General features: G+C 37.5%; 1 protein-coding gene across 1 annotated transcript in view; it reads left to right on the top strand.

Moving 5' to 3' along the window:
• The window catches only part of REV3 (recovery protein 3), a 410344-nt gene that overhangs the window by 379466 nt on the left and 11330 nt on the right, over window positions 1-19548 (top strand). Inside the window, exons 19-21 of the mRNA XM_089402764.1 lie at window positions 8355-8560; window positions 8666-8969; window positions 9163-9834. Coding sequence (XP_089258890.1) covers window positions 8355-8560; window positions 8666-8969; window positions 9163-9834 — 1182 coding nt within the window. The remainder of the gene's footprint in view (window positions 1-8354; window positions 8561-8665; window positions 8970-9162; window positions 9835-19548) is intronic.

Raw genomic sequence — 19548 nt, 5'->3', positions numbered from 1 at the left:
AGAAAATAGTGTAAGTGTCCTAAGTCTGTCATTTCAAATTTCTTTTTAAGGCTGGACTTCACATGGTTTATAAGGTTGGGATCACTACCAGTAAGAATAAGATCATCAACATAAAGAACAAGGATGATAAGAGAGTTGCCCACTTTCTTGGTGTAGACAGTATTGTCAGAATGACACCTAGAAAAGCCAGATTCTAAAAGAAAGCTATCCATTTTGGCATACCAAGCTCGAGGAGCTTGCTTGAGGCCATAAAGGGATTTCTTAAGTCGACAAACGAGGCTGGAGTCTGTTTGTATGAAGCCAATGGGTTGTTCCATATAGATTTCTTCCTGCAAGTCACCATGCAAGAAGGCAGATTTAACATCCATTTGATGGACTTCCCATTTTAAAGAGGCAGCAAGGGAAAGAACAAGGCGGATAGAGTTCATTTTGGCAACTGGAGAGAAGGTTTCAGTGTAGTCAATGCCTTCAACCTGTGAAAAGCCCTTAGCAACTAGACGAGCTTTATGTTTATCAACTTTCCCATCTGGTCCATACTTGGTTCTGTAAACCCATTTGCATCTAACAAGTTTGCGTCCCTTTGGTAGAGGAACAAGATCCCATGTATCATTTGTCATCAATGAATGATATTCTTCATTCATAGCTGTTTCCCAATGTGGATGGCCTGAAGCTTCTGCAAAAGTGTCAGGATCATGATTTACTGGAGCTTGAGCCAGTAAAGAAGAGGCTCTTTCAAACTGAGAACGTGTACGTCGCTGATCTGTAGGATCACCGGCAAGATCACCTGCTGCATCCCGAGTAGCACGGACCCATCTTGGAAGTTGAGGATCCTGAGAAGGTGGGGAGGATTATCATCCTCGCTTTCATCATCAGAAGAAGAAATGTTTTCAAAGATAGAAGAGATAGGAAGAGGTGGCACATCCGCCGGACTAGGCTCGCAGGCCGATTTATTTTCATCAAATTTTACATCTCTTCTAATGATAACATTTTTGGACTTAAATGGAATAAGTCTATAGCCTTTTACATCTTCAGAATATCCAACAAAAGTACATTTCTCACTCTTAGGTTCTAAGGCTTTATGCTTTTCATCTGGAATATGGGCCCATGCTTCACTTCCAAACACACGAAAGTGACTTACATCTGGTTTAATGGAACTCCAAGCTTCTTCTGGAGTGATATTCTCTAGAACCTTAGTAGGAGTGCGATTGATTATATAATTTGCACAATTAATTGCTTCGGCCCAAAAACTAAGACTGAGTCCTTTAGATTGCAGCATACAATTAGCCATTTCCTTTAAGGTGCGATTTTTCCTTTCAGCTACACCATTTTGTTGTGGAGTGTATGGAACAGTATGTTGCATTTGAATTCCATTTTCGGTGCAAAAGTTGATGAATGCATTTTTAACATATTCTCCACCATTATCAGTTCTTAGCTTAAGAATTTGATGTCCAGATTGTTTTTCAACGAATGCTTTGAAGGCCAAAAAGGTGGTAAATACTTCGCTCTTGAGTTTTAAGAAGTATACCCAAGTGCGTCTGGAGAAATCATCAATGAAAGTTAAGAAGTACTTGCAGCCAGAGAATGAAGCAACAGGAAGAGGACCACATAAATCACTGTGCACAAGCTGTAAAGGGGCTGAGGCGTGCCAAGAGGCACGTTTGTCAAAACTGTCCCGATGATGTTTTCCGAGTACACATCCGGAACAAACACCATCTTTGCAAGATACCATAGGAAGACCTGTCACCATGTTTTCTTTACATAGATGCTGAAGGGAGCGATAGTTTAAGTGACCATACCGCTCATGCCAAAGTTTGCTCACTTCATCATTATGAGCAACAAATACTGAGGGAAGATGGGATGACCCAAAGTTGTGAAACTTATACAACCTTTTGGAATCATCAGCAAGACCAGTAGCTAGAATCTGTTTAGGATCTTTTAGATCCTTGATTACAACATCATGAGGTGAAAATTCAACAATTTTACCTTCACCTGAATGAGTTATCTGATAGACAGATAGAAGGTTGCAGGATAAGTTTGGAACACATAATACATCATTGAACTGACCATTGTCTAGATGAACAGTTCCAGTCCCTACAACATTAAGAGATCTATCATCACCAACATATATATTTTTGGTGTTACAATCATTTAAAGAAGAAAACATGGCTTGGTTTTTGGCCATGTGACAAGAGGCTCCAGAATCAATGAGCCACTCATGAGAATGAGAAGAAGAAGAAGATACATTTAATGCATAACCAGACTGAGATGATTGACGATGACATGCAGAAAATGCCGTTCCGGAAGTTGAAGTTGAAGTAGGCTCCAGATGGATGTTATGTTTCTTCATTGCGGCTTCCAAGGCTTCCATCTTCTTAAAGCATTTAGATTCTAAGTGGCCATCTCGATTACAAAAGTTACAATGTCTGTCAGTCTTCTTCCATTTGTTTTTATTGGTCTTGTCATATTGCTGAAATGATCTTTCATCTTGAGGCTGAGTTGGTTTAGGACCATTCCTTTGAGGATAAGACTTCTTAGGATTCTTTGAATTTGGTTGCTGCTGGGCGGCTAACGCTTTCGAGGAAGAGTTTCCAAGATTAAGAAGACCAAGGTGTAAGAGTTTTTCTTGTTCTCTTATTAAGGAATCACAAAAGGAGTCAAAGGAAGGGGGCTTGTAGTCTTTGCCTTGACAAATGAAAGCTTCCCTGGTAGAATGGAAAGTGGAAACAAATACAGAGTAGGCTGGTCCCAACTTAGTAAGGATGGAATAAATAAGGTTACCATCTTCTTTCTTAACTTTAACACCTTCCAAGAGATATCTAAGGGTCTTGAATTTGGACAAGAAATCTTCAATGCAAGAAAAATTATTAGGATCCAAAGTAAGCAACTCATTCTCAAGTTGATGGGCTCTAATTTCATTTTTAATCCCAAAAACTTTAGCAAGTTTTTCTAATGCTTCATGAGGAGTTTCAATTTCTGCAATGTGGAATCTAAGATCAGGAGAAACAGACATTCCTATCAAACCACGTGCTTGATCTTGTCGATTTTCCCATTTTTCGGCCTTGTCTTCATCTTTGGGTTTCTTCTCTTGGTCTGTGGCTATTCTGAAGAGACCTTTACTTCTAAGTAAATCTCCCATGTAGGCTACCCATTGGAAGTAGTTAGTGCTGTCAAGAATGACTTGGCATGGACTTTCCATTTTTTGAAAAACAACTGAAGCTGAAGATGCTGAAAGTAAGTGGTCCAATGGATAGATCTCGAAAAAATAGGCGGTTTTAAAAAAAACGGCTCTGAAAAAGGCTTCCGGATGAAGAAGTTATGGCTTTTTGAAAAAAAATTGTTGACGTTGCCGGCAAAGTGCGCGAATGTGCGGGAATGAAAAAATCCGCCCCCACAAAATGGAGACTTGAACCCAAGACCTCTACTCTCTTAAAAGGTCTTTGAACCAATTGATCTATACAAAATATTTGAGAGAGAGAGAGAGAGAGAGAGAGAGAGGGGGGGGGGGGGCCTCGATTTGCGTGCTTGCCTTGGGAAGACTCTTTTCCCCTACAAAACACAAAACACAAAACCCAACACGAATATCCAAAGAAAAACGAACCTTACGGCTCGAAGTTAGCTTTAGCCAAAAAACTAGAAATTTAAAAAAAACCTCAAAGTTAGCTTTTAGCCGAAAAACTAAATATTTTTCTCAATGTTTCTGATTTTCCGAGATCACACTAAGGTGCAGGGAAAAGAGCATACGCATGAGAAAAATCCTTTCTTTCTGTTTCTGATTTGCCCAGATCGCACAGAGTCGCAGGGCAAAGAGCATACGCAGAAATGAAAGGTATAGATCCGGAAAAAAAAAGGCTAAATAAACCGAAACCGAAATAAGCAGAGAGAAAATGACAGTAAACTGCAAAAAAAACACTGTATACCTCCCGATCTGAAAAATGACGCAGCTAGGGCTACCGGAAACCTTTTCGCGTGAAACGAAAGGGGTTCCTCACTGAAACAGATGCTCCGAACGCAACAGAGCAGTCCTCTCGGCCCGAAAGCAGTCAGAAACAGCAGATCTAGGAAACGACAGCCGCATGCAGTTCTACCGGCTTCAGATTTGGATCACCAACGGACGCGGCCCTCAAATAGCTCTGATACCATGTAGGAATTTACAGGGTAAGTTCCTCAGAAAGAATACCAAGAGGACACTGCTCACAACCAAATCTCAAATCAATACACCAGTATTTTTGACGTGGTTAAAACCCTCAGAGTGCAAGGAGGGAAACAGTCCACGGCCTGTCCCAACGTGGGTACAGACAATTTATTAATCAAAGAATGAAAATTTACATAAGCTTCTCTCATGCACGGATTACTCGAACAATGACCCTCCATGCGCTTTAAATAGAACTCATGGACCAATCGGGTGTCAAGCCACGGATCAAGTGTCGGTAATACCGAGGTGAGAGTGAACCGTCGGATCACTACATATCGTGACCGTCGGATTGTAAGTTACAAAATGTACAACGGTAAAGAAACACACTTTACCTAACTCTAACCTAACTCTATACTAGACCAAGTTGAACTTAACTATATCCTATGTGTCGGAATATCCTAACAGGATCAGGTACACTTGTGTGCATTTGACTAAGTGTATATTCCCCTGTAGAATGCGGTGTAATAGCAAAAAGGAAATGAATTGTAATTATTGTGTTTGATCTGGTCGATTTAGAGTTCGCATTAGTTGTGGTTCAAGTGAGTACACATTGTATAATTGAAGAGGCCAGGTGCACCTGTGTGCATTCACCAATCTGGATAATGTGTATTTCCTGTGGAGTGCAATCTGGTGGACAGTGTGCGAAGGATGGCATATCGGTAGATGGTGTGCCTTTTGATTGTGATGGATCAAGTACACTTGTGTGCATTTGACTAAGTGTATATTCCGCTGTAGAATGCAATGTAATAGCAAAAAGGAAATGAATTGTAATTATTGTGTTTGATCTGGTCGATTTAGAGATTGGGCAGTTAATTTTAAAAGAGCATGTGCATTGTGCACCTTTGGAGATCGGTATTGGTGTGCGAGACTTAGAAGCCTAGTTTGATGGGAAAACACATGTGTGCAATGTTTGGATAAAAGATAGAGGCTGAATGGACCTGTAGAGGGTGAGAGTATACTCAAAGAAAAACAATACACCTGCAGTGCATGCATATAGATGCCAAGCATTGAATCAAATGTGGAGTGATGGGAACACGAGATCTCCAAAACCCAGAAAAGGCTTCGTGAGATAAGACTTAGGAACACCTTAATTAAATTAATTAGCCAATAACCTAATTAAGGAAGTTGGTTTATTAAATTTAATGAAATCAAGGTAATTCTAGTTTTCTCTAGAGACTTCTATTGATGGAGTTAAAGTGATCTAAGCCATTGATCAAGATTAGATCTTGGTCGTTGGTTGCCCAATAGAAGATTATAAGAGCAAGTCGAGGGCTTGGAGAGAGGCATCAATTATTGAGTATGATTTGAGCAGTTTGACTACCCAGTTTGCAACATTTAGTAAAGTTGTAGTTAAAGCTAGGGAAGAGACAGTAGTGGGGCTTGCAACAGTGAGAATTTTTGGAGAAATTCTCGGAAAGTTCTCCAATGGTCAGGGTCAGGACAAGAGGTCGAATTATCCAACAGAGGTGGTTGTATTCAACATTGTGAGTTAGCTAGGTTTCCAGTGCGAGTTGCCGTAGGAGACTTTGTTTCAGGGGCTAGAGGTCTGATCTATTTCCGAGAGGCAGAGCAAGTGGATTCTAGAGGTAGAGGGAGGCAAGATGGCTTACTGGGAAGGGTTCCCAGAGGCTGAGTGAATTTCTAGAACAAGCAGTGCACATTTCCATCTAAGCTATGTGAATTGCCAGAGAAGTGCGAGTTTGCCAAAGAGGGCTACATCGAGTTACTGTGAGTGAAAAGGATTTTCCCACTATTTTTCCAGTTGAGATAAATTGTTAGAGCTAAGTCAAATTGGCTAACAATTGTAACTGTCTATTTTTGCTACATAATAATAAAACCCTCATTTGTTGCATCGGTTTCCGCTTTAGGGTTTTTCCAGGGACATTTGTCCAGACTCCAAAAACAACGATGTCAATTTTTGTGTGCGCATCTAATTCTTAGTTCCGTAATTTATTTTTGCTTTAGTGTTTTTATTGTGAAGAATGCACTAGTGGTTTAATTTTTATTTACCATTAATAATTACCAGAAGACAAACAAATTGCTATCAGTTAGAAGATTAAACTCTAGTTGTTGCATTCAAGGAATTTTTACAAGTTGAACATGCCTAACCAATGGTTTTGGTTTGAGTGAAGGGTTCATCTACTCAACCTTGTAATATGGTAGAAAGAGCTTAGAATGCCTAACCACTTATTTTGCTTTGAGTGAAAGGTACATTTTCGTTAAGGCCATGGTAGAGGACTTTAACAATTAATACCACCAACATCAGAGGAGGACAACAGTCAATACTGCCATCCTCTAGGTACATAAAGGGATTCATGCACTAGAGTAAATGCCAATCCCATACCCTCATACATGAGAAAATCAATTGGAAACTGTGCAATCCCCCAATTCTAAAATTCTACTTTCTCTATATGAAATCCAATGAGGTTGGAACCACTCTCGAACATTTTCCAACTTTTAATGGTAATGTTAAAACTTTAGATAAAAGGATGAAAAGGAAAGATAAAAAGAAATATCAACTTTTACTTAAATGGTATCATTGCTAGGGTTGAGTTACGTTTTTTGTTTAGGTTTAGGATTTGGGAGGGGAAGGGTTGGTTTTATAGCCACGGTGGCCGTTTGGGAGGAAAAAAGCCCCTGGTTTCAACTTTCCACCTAAACCACCTCAAAAACTGCCACTGGGGAATGCATGTGACATCTGACCAGGCTATTTAGGGTTGCAAGTTGCAACTGGTTGGTTATGGCTGGTTTGAACCAGTTTGGAACCAAACCGGTACAAACCGGCCCTCCATTCAGATTTTTGTACCATTTCATTCCTAACTGGAGTCTGGTACAAACTGGCCCTCCAACTGGATTTTGGTTCATTACATGGCCCTATTTTATTGGCCGGTTTGATCAATTAATGGTTCAGATCGGTTGGTTTTTAAAACTATGTTCTTAACCCTATAGTACGTGTATGTGCACTCATGTAACCTTGATATCTTTTCTCTTTCCAATTGTGCTATGGATGCATGAGTTCAAGACTGCTTTGTGACATTAGTAACCTTTTGGAATTCAGCCTTTGGATTAACCTTTGCCAATGGAGAAGTTATTTGACTATATTGAGGTCCTGCCTCCCAGTCTTACCAAAGATGCTTTCTTTGATCCTCCATAGCATATGGCACCTACTGCATTTAGCTCTAGTTGTTTGACATCAATTCAGGCACATATTTAATTTTCGTTAAAAATCTATCACCCCTGCCTATCATTTGAGCATGTGAGGATTTTCCTAATTAATGCCTTTTCAACCTTATTGGTATGCACACACTGCTCTGTGCTTAATTGGTCTATTTCTCTTTATCTGTGTTCTCTCTTTGGATTCTTTATTGCTTATTGCGCTTCATCTCCTACCTTTGTTGATGCAGTTTCCAGTGTTCTCATTTCTGTAATTTCTCTTCCTGATGCCACATTAAATGATCTCCATTTGAAGGTTTAAGTTAGCAAGGCAGCTTTCCTTTATGGTTGGGCATTATCTGCAGCAAAGAAAGTGTGTGGTGTAATCATCAAAATTTCAAATTCATCTAGTTGCATGAATAGGTTGTTCCTTGTTTGTACATGTATTTCAGGTGTTGAGAGCTGGACTATAACACTCATTTTTGAAATTTTCTTCCATTCAGAAGTGATATCTGAATCTTCAATTGACTTAAAATGGGTAAATAATAAGTGGTAGGCTGAGAATATAAATATCTAGAAAATGTACTTTAATTCAAAAAATTTAGGCAAAAACATTTGTATAATTCCAACTAAAATAAGTATACTTTTGGAGTTTGTTTCTAATATTTCTTCATTTTAATTCATATATGAACTAGATTTATGGACCACCAAAGTTCTGCTTTTGAAAACTGCCCATGGTTCTTTTTTGATATATACTGAATATCTTTATTTTCCTCCATGTATTAATCTACCAAATATGCACTCGTTCTTTCTATTGGAAATGTTAACCTCGAGAAGAAAATGCATAACTAGGAAGCAGTAAGTTATCTAAATGTTGGAATTGAAAAAACAATTTTGCAAAACTGTTTTTTCTCATTGATTGTATACTTGCAAACTGCATTCTCTGAAGTTTCCATTATCTTCTCCCCTTCTGACATTTATGTTGCCATTTCTGACACATTTTTTTCAGGTGTTCAATGCTAGGCAACTTGCACTGAAGCTGATTGCAAATGTAACATATGGTTACACTGCCGCTGGATTCAGTGGTCGCATGCCTTGTGCAGAGCTTGCTGATAGCATTGTCCAGTGTGGACGTCGAACACTTGAAGATTCAATTAATTTTGTTAATTCAAATAGTGTCTGGAATGCAAGGGTTGTCTATGGAGACACTGATAGGTATATGATATACCTTTTCTACAGTCTATCAAATGCTTCATATAAAGTCATCAGATAGGAAGAGAATTGATGGGCTGAATGCTTGTAATGTACTCCTTTATGCAGCATGTTTGTCCTACTTAAAGGTCGTACACGAGAGGAGGCATTCAGGATTGGTCAAGAGATTGCATCTGCAATCACAGCAAGAAATCCACATCCTGTAACACTGAAAATGGAGAAAGTGTATGATCCATGTGTTTTGCTTACCAAGAAGAGGTATGTTGGTTACAGTTATGAGAGCCCTACCCAATGCAAGCCTATGTTTGATGCTAAAGGCATTGAAACTGTGCGCCGAGATAGTTGTCCTGCTGTTGCAAAGATCCTAGAGAAATCACTAAGAATTCTCTTTGAATCTCATGATCTTTCTCAGGTAAGCATTACATTTTGGTTATCGATATGAAAAAATAATTATGCAAAAATAATGAATAGCAGGAGAAATATTGATCTTTTGTCAAAGTTAAGCCCTCATTTTGTTTTCCTTTGCTCGGTTTCTTTTATATATGTATATATTTTTTTTTCAAAATCCAAGCTAGAAATGGTTACATTCAAATGCTGCATTACAGGTCAAGGCATACTTATATAGACAGTGGAAGAAAATTGTATGTGGGAGGGTGTCACTTCAGGATTTTATCTTTGCCAAGGAGGTCCGGCTAGGCACCTATAGCATGAAAGCATCATCCCTTCCTCCAGCAGCCATTGTTGCTACAAAATCCATGAGAGTTGATCCTCGAGCAGAGCCTCGTTATGGCGAGCGCATACGATATGTGGTAGTTCATGGGGAGCCTGGAGCACGCCTTGTTGATATGGTCGTTGATCCATTAGAGCTTCTCGATATTAATACTCCACATAGGCTGCATGATGTCTATTACATTACCAAACAAATAATCCCTGCACTGCAAAGAGTATTTAACCTTGTGGATGTGGACCTAAAATTATGGTATGCAGAAATGCCACGTCCAGCACGTCCAGTGTTAGCTAAACGCTATCCTATTGTGTCACAAATAAAAGGTAGACTTGGTACAGAGGATTATGATGCCAAGAAATATCAGAAGGGGCCTGCAAACAGATCAACAATTGATCATTACTATCTTTCTCAGCATTGTGTGGTGTGTGGGGAGCTAATTCGGGCTTCCACATTTGTATGTGATCGCTGCTGTATGAATCAGTGTACTGTTGCTATGACTTTAACTGGAAGAACATCAAAGCTGGAGAAAGAAAGTCAGCATCTTGATGCAGTAAGCCTTTTCCATGAGATCTGTTCATGTGTTTCAAAATAAGTATATAATAAAATAAATATAGTTCTCATGTGTCTGATCACATGCACATAAAGAAAACTCTTTTCTTGTGTCATTCTGTTAATGCGATGCATTTTATATCTTGTGTTTCGCATATGGAGTGTGAGGTAAGTTCACTGCCAAACCTGGCTACTGCATATATGTAGCTTGAGTAGGAGAATTTTCTTTTCATTTCTTCTTGAGACTATGGTGAATTAGATACTGTGGAATTTTTTAATTTTATTTTTCAGTTCCTTATTTTTTTGATTTACCAACTTTTATGAAATATAGGTTATAAATATCACTACAGCACCTATTTGTTCACTTTTCTGTATTAGCTCTGTCTAGGGCTAGTGAAAGAGGTTGTCCTTCATAACATAGATCAAACTTGTTCCTTTAGCATGAAAGGTAAAGAAAACAATGAAGAAAAATGTAATTCCTTCAACAATCAAAATTTACGTTGTTGGCTCAATGACAGGTGATCCAAACCTTGAGAATTGTCTTAACTTCCAAAGATCTTATTTGCTTGCCATGGAGGCTCATTACAAATCTGCATACACAATCACCATCTACTAGTCATGTGGCATGCCTAGCCCTTTCACTTTATTTCATTCCATTCAATTAACCATTGCTCATGGAAGAGAACCATCTAAAATGGGCATATGTATGAGCCTGAAGATGAGTTTTCCAGCCTGTTTATCTGCAATGAAATCTGACCACACTAGGCTTTCAAGGTCTCTGATCATCATGCATGGCAGAACAGAAACCAATTGAATGATCTAGAAGTTAGCCCTGGTGTAATCTGTAAATCTGCATAAATGCTTCTATGTAAGTATTCTAGTCATGCCAAATGTGCCTATGCCATCTTATATAGGTGTCCCTCGCATTAGAATCTATATGTGCTGTCAAGTTACCATCTCTAGATTCTATGCCTTGTTCTGCTATTGCAGAGAAGATCCTTTTGTTGCTCTAAACAATCAACATGGATTGTGCCTTGGAAAGTACACAAAATGCACAGTAATCACTTTATTTTTTAGTTATTGCTCTGAGCCAAGTTCCAACTTAACTAAAACTTGGAAATGGTTTCCTTTTTCAAGATTGGGTATTTTTTTCAAACTTCACTTTCAAAATTTTCCAAAACAGGGAAATTACATTTGTGTTATAAAAACCATAATCAATGGAATAATAAACCCAGATGTGGCAGCTTTATATGTAAACTTAAAAATGCTACTTTTATATGCTAAATTTCGTTTCTTCTGGAATTTTTTTTTGTTTCTATAAGGTTCTGCTGTTCTGTTTTAATTTTATGTTTCTAGGTGGGTCCTGTTGTCACACAAAGTGTCTAGGCACCGCGACAATGCTCAGAGTAAGGGCTTTCACTCTTGATCCTTACTCACTCCATTTAGACTCTCTCCTAGGCAAGTCAAGGGGGGTAGTCCCTAAGGTAAATGGATGAGAAAGCCTGTGGAACACAGGCTCTAAGAGATTTTAATAATGAACAACTTGATGAATTTAAATGAAACTCGACGGGTAGTCCCTAAGGTTAGTGAATGAGAAAGCATGTGGAACACGGGCTCTAAGAGATTTTAATGATGAACAACTCGATGAATTTAAATGAAACTTGATTAACTCAGATGAATAGTTTAAACACTAATGCAACCAAGACAGGACCACCAACTAGAGATGATTTATAGACTAGTGCCTTTAATTTGAAAGAACCATAGATTACGTAAAACAAGTTATCCAGAACAATTTTCCAATATGTGAGGAATAATGGCTTTAATATGCAAGAGATTCCAGATTTAAAATGATTTTCACTTAATGGAATTTAGATCTAAAACAATTAACTTCCTCTTATAGCCAATATAATTTAAAACATTTATAGCATCTTGACCATAGAGAAATATAAAAAATGCATTTAATCACCAAATAATACTAAAGAACTTTAGGTTAAATTTTAATTATTTCTTAGGCAATAACTTCAATGTGATAAATAAATAAATCGAAGTGAATCAAAGGATTAAACAAATTAAAATTTTAATGGGCCATAGGCCACATAAAAAATTTTAATGTGAAAGCAAATCCCTTTAATTTATTTCTTTTAATTCAATTCCTAAGAATTTTTTTAGAATTTTTAATGATTTTTTAATTTTAATTTTTTTTAGGAATTTTAAATGTTATGATTTTTTTAATTTTTAGAATTTTAAATCAAATGTCAAAATAATTTTTATTTTTTATATTTTTTAGATTTTTTGTTACTTTTATATTTTTTGAGCCGAAATTAAAATCATAAATAAAAAATAAAAAATGAAACATAATCGGATCAAAATAAAAGTGAAAACGAAATCGAAATTCCCTTTTTTTTTTAACTTTCAAACTTAATGATTCTAAAGTCTTAATTACATGAAATCGAAAATAATAAAAAAAGAAAAAGAAATAACCAAACTTAAACCCTAAACATAAAGTATGTACATACAAATAAAAAAAATCAAAAGCTTGTATTATTATGCTGCTGCAGCTTTAGCTCGAGACATTGGACAACGGCAGATGGAGGAGAACGAGGACGGAGGAAAGAGCAGGATGGTGAGGGCAGCGTGAATGAGCAGCTGAAGGGAGCCGCGGAGAAGGTTAGGCAGCAAGAGAAGGGAAGAGATGCAGCGCGAGGGAAGATGGAGCTGCGAATGGAGGACTGCGGATAAGGTGAAGGGCAATGAGTTACGTTTTGCAGGTTTGGAGCTTGACGGCTGCAGACAGAGCAACGAAATGGACGTGTGAGGAGGCCTGGGGCTGGAAGAAAGGTGAGAGTTGCAGATAGGAAGAACGTGGAGCTGTTTGGAGCGCTTAGAAGGAAGGGAAAAACGACAAAGGGATGTTCTGGCAGCGGAGGGTTTGATTTGGAGTCGAGGACAGAACAAAGAGCTATGGAATGAGGGCCGAGGAATCCGCAAGCTATGGCAGCGACAGAAATGAGGTTTTGAATGCAGATGGAAAACGCAGATAACAGAGGGAAAAAAGAGAGGGTTCCTATCGAAATTTTTGTAGTGAAACAAAAACCCAACCAGCAGATCGAAAAACTCAGACAAATGGTAGCCAGAAAACCCCAGAATTTCTAATTAAAATGTTAAAATCTTCTGCTTCAGACTTATTTATGAAACCATGAAACCCTCACAAAATTTCCAAATTTAAGAATTTTGGAACCCTTATAAAATTTTCTAGATTTAAAAAAAAAATTAAAACCCTTGGACTGCAAAATGCTAGATAATATCCTTGGAAAACGATTTTGATGAACACCAAAGATCCAGATCTTACCCTCCAGGGCCTAGATTTAGACTCTGCACAGTTTTTTCCTTCGGATCTGCAGTTGTAGGACAACAAGAAACACCCAAACGATATATACAATGACCCCAAAAAAAACTATAACCCAAGTTAGAAAATTGAAAATAATTACAAATCTATGTACATGAATGGCAGATCTATCAGATCTAAGGAGCGTGAGTCCATCTCCGCTTCCAGATTTGATAATCTGAGGCTCTCAGCAGGCAGATATATCGATTTAGCACATTTTTTTTTTGAGTTTTAGAGGATGTACTGAGCTCAAAATCCTTCATGCATCACCCATAAAAAAAATATCTTATGATAAGCACGGGATCAAATCAAGCTGGGCTCTTCAAAAAATACGGATCAGGAATTGGCTGGTTCAACCAAGAACTTCTCCAAATGCCCGATGATCCAAAAATCAAGACTTTCTTGCAAAACTCAATTCAACCATCAACATAGAGTGAGAAAACGATAATAAAATTCAGATAAATAGAGATACCTGCTATTATATTCAAAACTTGAATTATCATTCAAACCCTAGTGACTGAGCAAAAGATACCTGTATTCAAATGACTCTTTAGAAAGCTATCATCAATGGCTAAAAAGAAATATATTCATGAAAATGACATATCTCATTATTTCCATGAAGAATAACACCAGCAGAAATTAACCCCAAAGTCTTTCTTTATTGCTCATAAAAATATTACAAGAGAGCTTTTCGTTTAGTACACGATCAAAAGATAGAATGATACTGACTGACAAATGACCTCCTTTTTAAAGATAAATCCTCGCTAGTTCGAGTGATCTTCGTCAAAGCAATCTCGACTATTGATGAGGATTAAAATTTCTTTTAATCTCATTCGTCGAAATTTTAAATTATTGAGGAAATTCGAATTTTTCAATTAAATGCATTTTAATTAATTCAAAAATTAAATTTTTGAATTAATTTCGTCAAAATTTTGACTTTGACTTAACCCCAGGGACCAAAGGCTTAAAATTTAGCAAAATAATTAATTTACCAACGAATTTTTCCTTCGGAGAATTTAAATTTACGTAGGACCTAGAATTAATCAATTTTTTGGGTTAGGATTTTAATTAGTTTTGGCCAGAAAATTTAATTAATTAACTTATGAGGGGATAAATTATTTTTCTAACCCTCAAGACACTTTACATCATGATTTTTACATTTTTTACATCTCAAGGGGGAAAACCCATTTGCAAAAGACCCTCACAGACTACCCAGTTCTGCGACACAAATATAATCTAGCAGATCAAGCAATTTGTAATAAAATAACCTAACCAAATAGTTAGGATTATTCCCAAATCACTTTTACATAGACTCGATCTAGAACACTAGGACTACCCTAATATCCCAATGACAAAATCCATTCTGGCTTTGGGGTAAGGCTGAAGAAAAACTCTATCGACCATCTGAGACTGGATCGGTGAGACAAAAAACCTCTCGGAATGTAGATCGTCACCAGAAAAGTAGGTTTACCTAGGTGATTACATACATGACACGGATCTGCTGAGATTATTTACATTATACACATGCATACTGGGTTTACATTATAAGATGATGATCAAGCTGATGATGATAGCTGGGCGGCACGAACACATCAATCAGGGACTATCCCTTCTGCAAAAAAAGGGGGTGCACTACTATGGGTCGTTGACACGTAGTGATCAATAGGTCTCAAAATGTTTGGGGCTTACAAATTGTTCGTAAAAAATATACTATGCAAATCTGAAAACAATGTTCGTCTTATGGGAAACATCGCAAAAATGTTTCTGGGAAGTTTTCGTTTTGGGCAACAACACACCTTTCTGGGGTGTTTCTAGGGCATCTCATACTAGTTTTCGTAAAAGAAATGGGAGGTGGGGAGGAAGCTTCAGGTGACATAGGTATGGTAGCATATTAATTAGGTTTCTACAATGGTCAAATTGTTTTACATTACACATGTTTATGGCTTGCAAACATCGCAAAAACGTTTCTGGGAATTTTTCGTTTTGGGCAACAACACACCTTTTTGGGGAGTTTCTAGGGCATCTCATACTAGTTTCCGTAAAAGAAATGGAGGTGGGGAGGAAGCTTCAGGTGACATGGGTATGGTAGTATATTAATTAGGTTTCTACAATGGTCAAATTGTTTTACATTACACATGTTTATGGCTTGTCAAGGGCTCATACTTCACACAAGGATTTTAGGGCGAAAAATTATGATTAAGCACCTGTTGATTATATAAAAGCATACTAGTTATATACTCCAAATATTGCTATCTAGCCAAATCTGGTTATGACCGATGCTACGAGTTTTAACAACACAGAAAATCAAACCTGAATTTAAATGTTGGTTTTAAAGTTGTCATTACAATTTGATAACTCCATTGACTGTGATTGAAAAATTTAGATGTATTACATAACTAAATTAAGCTTTATTTTCTCACTTAAAATTATAGTCTAAATACAGACCAGGGTTTTACCATTCAAAGTTGCAAGTGTTATTCTCGTGAGAGTGTTGTCTAATGTTTTGAGTGCTGAGGTAAGAAGAAGATCCAGTGAATATATTATTGAGGAAATTCCAGCCCTTAGTAGAACAGAGTATCACCTGGGTAGGCATACATACAAACATAGGAATGTTATCCCCCTTACGTTGACCCCCTCTAAGCCACATAATATCAGTGCCTCATTTAGGGAAGCCCCCCTATTGGTGATTAGATTCATCTTGAAGAGTGGGAAGACAAACCAAGGGGATAGTGGTTTTTCCCTTGAGTTGCCTTTGATTTGTCCTCAGACCTTGCACATGCAATGGAAAATATCGTGGAAAAATGCACAACCACTTTTTCTCCAAGAAGCAATATCCATGGTATAAAACAAGTGTCCAATTGCCAAGAGTGATTTTGTAATGCCCTAATTGTTGAGAATTCTAGGGCATAGCAATTAGATGATTTCTCTAATAGATAACTGCTTGTGAATGCTTTTTACTTCTTAGATTAGGATCTTCTTTTACTTATGTTATTATAATGTTCTTCTTCATCAAACAATTATCAATGCATAAACCATAAAGAGACAAGAGACACACAATGTAGGCTATCAGCCAGGGCCAAAACCTCTCCCACTTGAGAGGAAAAACCCAAATGAATTCTTCTTCTTATAGACTTCAATTGACGAATACCAAGACCAAGACCCTTGACCTATTTGCCTCTCCAAGACCAAGACACAAGACCTCTTTTCTTCAATAGCCAAACTTCTTGATTCTCCTTCCTTCTCGGTTATCCTTTAGATCTTGACTTTTAAGATCAGACCTGCAACCCTCGACTTCTTGTTGAAACCCTAGTTGCAGTATGTGTGACCAACTTCTGCACTTTGCTACCACTTCGCTTGGAGAGGAGACCTTCTTATGACTTCTCCTTAATTCGACTTGATGACTTCTCCTTTGATTTGACTTCATAAGTGATCTTATTGACCTCGACTCTTCTAGCAATCTTCTTGGTTTCTTCTGCAACATATGTTGCCTTATTTCTTTGCACCTGTGAGAAAAAATAGCCTAAAACAGTCCCAAAAAATAGTACTAAAGACTTCGCTCTTCCTTCGCTTTACTTTGCTGGTTATAGGACTATCTTTCTTGACCTTTTCACACTTCTTGTTTCAGGGCTCTTCTTCACCGAAAATCTTGCTTCTGAAATGAGGCCGAGCTACCTATTTATAGTTGTTTGCTCATCAAATAAGCCGACATGTGTTGAGGGTGAGCTGACATGTCTTTAGGTGCAGTTTTAGTATTCCATCTTGAAGCGGACTTGAAGGAGAGTCTTTAGCGTGGTCTTGGAGGGCCCTTTTATTCTTTTAATGAATTATACAAATATGTAACATGCCCAAGAAGGGTTCTTCATACATGACATTGACTCAAATTGACTTTATGACCAATCCTAAGGGCTCACAATGGGAGCCATACCTAAAATAAAATTCCTTGCTCATGAAACCCATGAGACAAGCACTAAAATAATTTTATTTTTCTTCTTTGCATCAATTACATAAAATCACAATTACATATGTCATTATGAAGACCGAACCTAGTTACATTTTTAACGCTCCCTCTTAACTAGGGAGGTGTTCATAATCCATACAAGGTACTTGGACATTCTCAATCTGAAGAATTCTCATAAGAAGAGTCTGATTGGTAACCCATTTGTTTAGCTTCATATCAACTAGCAATGTCACATAAGAAGCTAACAACTCTATCTCTCCACAAGATCTGAGCTCAATGCTGACGAGACCAATGATGTATAGACACCCTCATCATTGTCTCTCTCGGAACATACCCCACCCGGGTTCTCATGGTGTGTTCCACTAGGACTATTCTTATCTTGGATTCCCAATCCTCAAAGAGCATCGGATGCCTAGATGTTTACCCAATCCTCCATTCTATCTTCCCAAGTGAAGACAAGAATGGTGTGTCTATCGCTCCCTCTTAATTAGGGAGGACATACCTATTCCAATGAAGGAATGTATCTAAGCTCCCTCTTGGCTTAGAAATTTTGCTTCCAAGTTTCTACCAAGTAAGAAACTTGTTTCTAGGTTTATCTCTTAATTAGGGACTCACAACAGCTCCTCAGGTGGAGATGATGGGACAACCAACTGCTTGAAGAAATCCTTCTCATGATGTCATGAACTTTTCTTTATTCGGGAGTCTTCATGTTTTGGGACTTCTTCGTAGGGCACAGACCATCCATCACTTTCATCCATGAGTCAGTCATGTCATTGTTCCTTTCATCCGAAAGTGATCCATTAGTTCATATCTGAGCTTCCTTCATGCCATGTTTCCTCAAGGATCTTTCCATCCTACTTTATGGGCATTGGTAGTGGAAGATATCCATAGATCGTTCCTCAACAACCTTGCATAAGCCCATCCAGATATAAGAAATGAACACTTAAATCAAAATTACCTTTGTGATGGTCTTCCATTATGACATCTCCTACTTTGCATCAACATCCTGCATATGCATGGCACATCTGATCTGAACTTAAACAGGAACACAACAAATTACACATATAACCATAAATATAGAAATGCAGCAGAAATAACACTTCATTTCATTAATATTAGAATACTAATATATGCTTACAAATAGAATGGGAATAAACTAGCTCGGACGATGGTAGTTTATCTCTGAGAAGAAATGTGGCGGCTACTTGCCTCTGAATTGTGTTACAATGAGGCTCAAAGGCCTATTTATTATGGATTGTAGATTTCTGTGGTGTGGTTTTTTAGAATCTAAATTCGGATATTCCACAGTTTTCATCTTTACTTTGTCGACGTTTCGAGTCTAGACTAAGACTCATCATTAGGACTTGATTTACAAAGAAGAGAGACAGTAGTGATAAATATGGTTATGGTTGTGTGAGATGTCAAGTATGTGAGCTGACCAACCCAATGATTTGAATTAACTAGATTTTTAATATTTAATATATTCTTATAATTTTTCTGATATATTATAAAGTTCTTTTTAATTTTATTTATTATACATGGATATAATTATTATAGTTTTTTATTAATTGCTTTAGTTAATTGCTTGAATGCATTATTTATATTTGTTTTATGTATAAGTGAATTGTTTATTTAATAAGTTTTGAAGATATCTTTATTGTTGAAGATATCTTTATTATTGTATCCTAGTTTGGAAAATGTTCTCTTTAAGTAGGTGATTTCTTCCTCGGTGTGGCTCTCATTTGAAATTCTACATGCTCTAGTGAAGAGGGTTTGAAGAACACCCATTTTTTGAGCTGGGTGGTGGTGGGAATCTGCATGGAGATAGTTATCAGTATGCGTCTTTTTCTTGAACACTTTGTGACCTATGGAACCATCCTTATTTCTAAGAGGAGGATGTCCAGGAAAGAGATGCAATTATTCTCTTCAATCTCCATTGTAAATTTGATGTCCTTGGAAATGCTATTGAGATGGTTTATTATTGAGAAACAGTGGAAAACCCGAAACATCCAAAAACCTAACCCTTGGAGATGAAGTGCCAAAACTGTGGGCCTTGTTTGGGTAAATTGGTACATAAACTTCCCGGGGTCGTAACTTTGGCATACGATCTCCGTTTGGTTACGATAATACCTCATTTCGAAGATCTCGAAGAGGAGGCTGAAAAAAAATGAGAAGCCAATTTGGATGTTTTCGGTCTCTACGTTTTCCCTAAAAACATCGTTTAAGGCCTCAAAACGGCTCCGAAAGTTTAGGACCTGAAAAATTGCCAAAAATAATAAATTGTGCTACAATTAAGGAAACCGAAAAACTAAAAGAGACAGTGTTGGGGTCCAAGTGGAATAGGCGGGTGGCCACCGATATCCAAACCTAGA

This window comes from Pinus tabuliformis, chromosome 2_1, assembly GCF_031772625.1.
Source record: "Pinus tabuliformis cultivar Carrire ecotype Pingquan chromosome 2_1, CPIR1, whole genome shotgun sequence".
Taxonomy (NCBI): domain Eukaryota; kingdom Viridiplantae; phylum Streptophyta; class Pinopsida; order Pinales; family Pinaceae; genus Pinus; species Pinus tabuliformis.
This window is presented reverse-complemented; position numbering and strand designations above follow the sequence as displayed.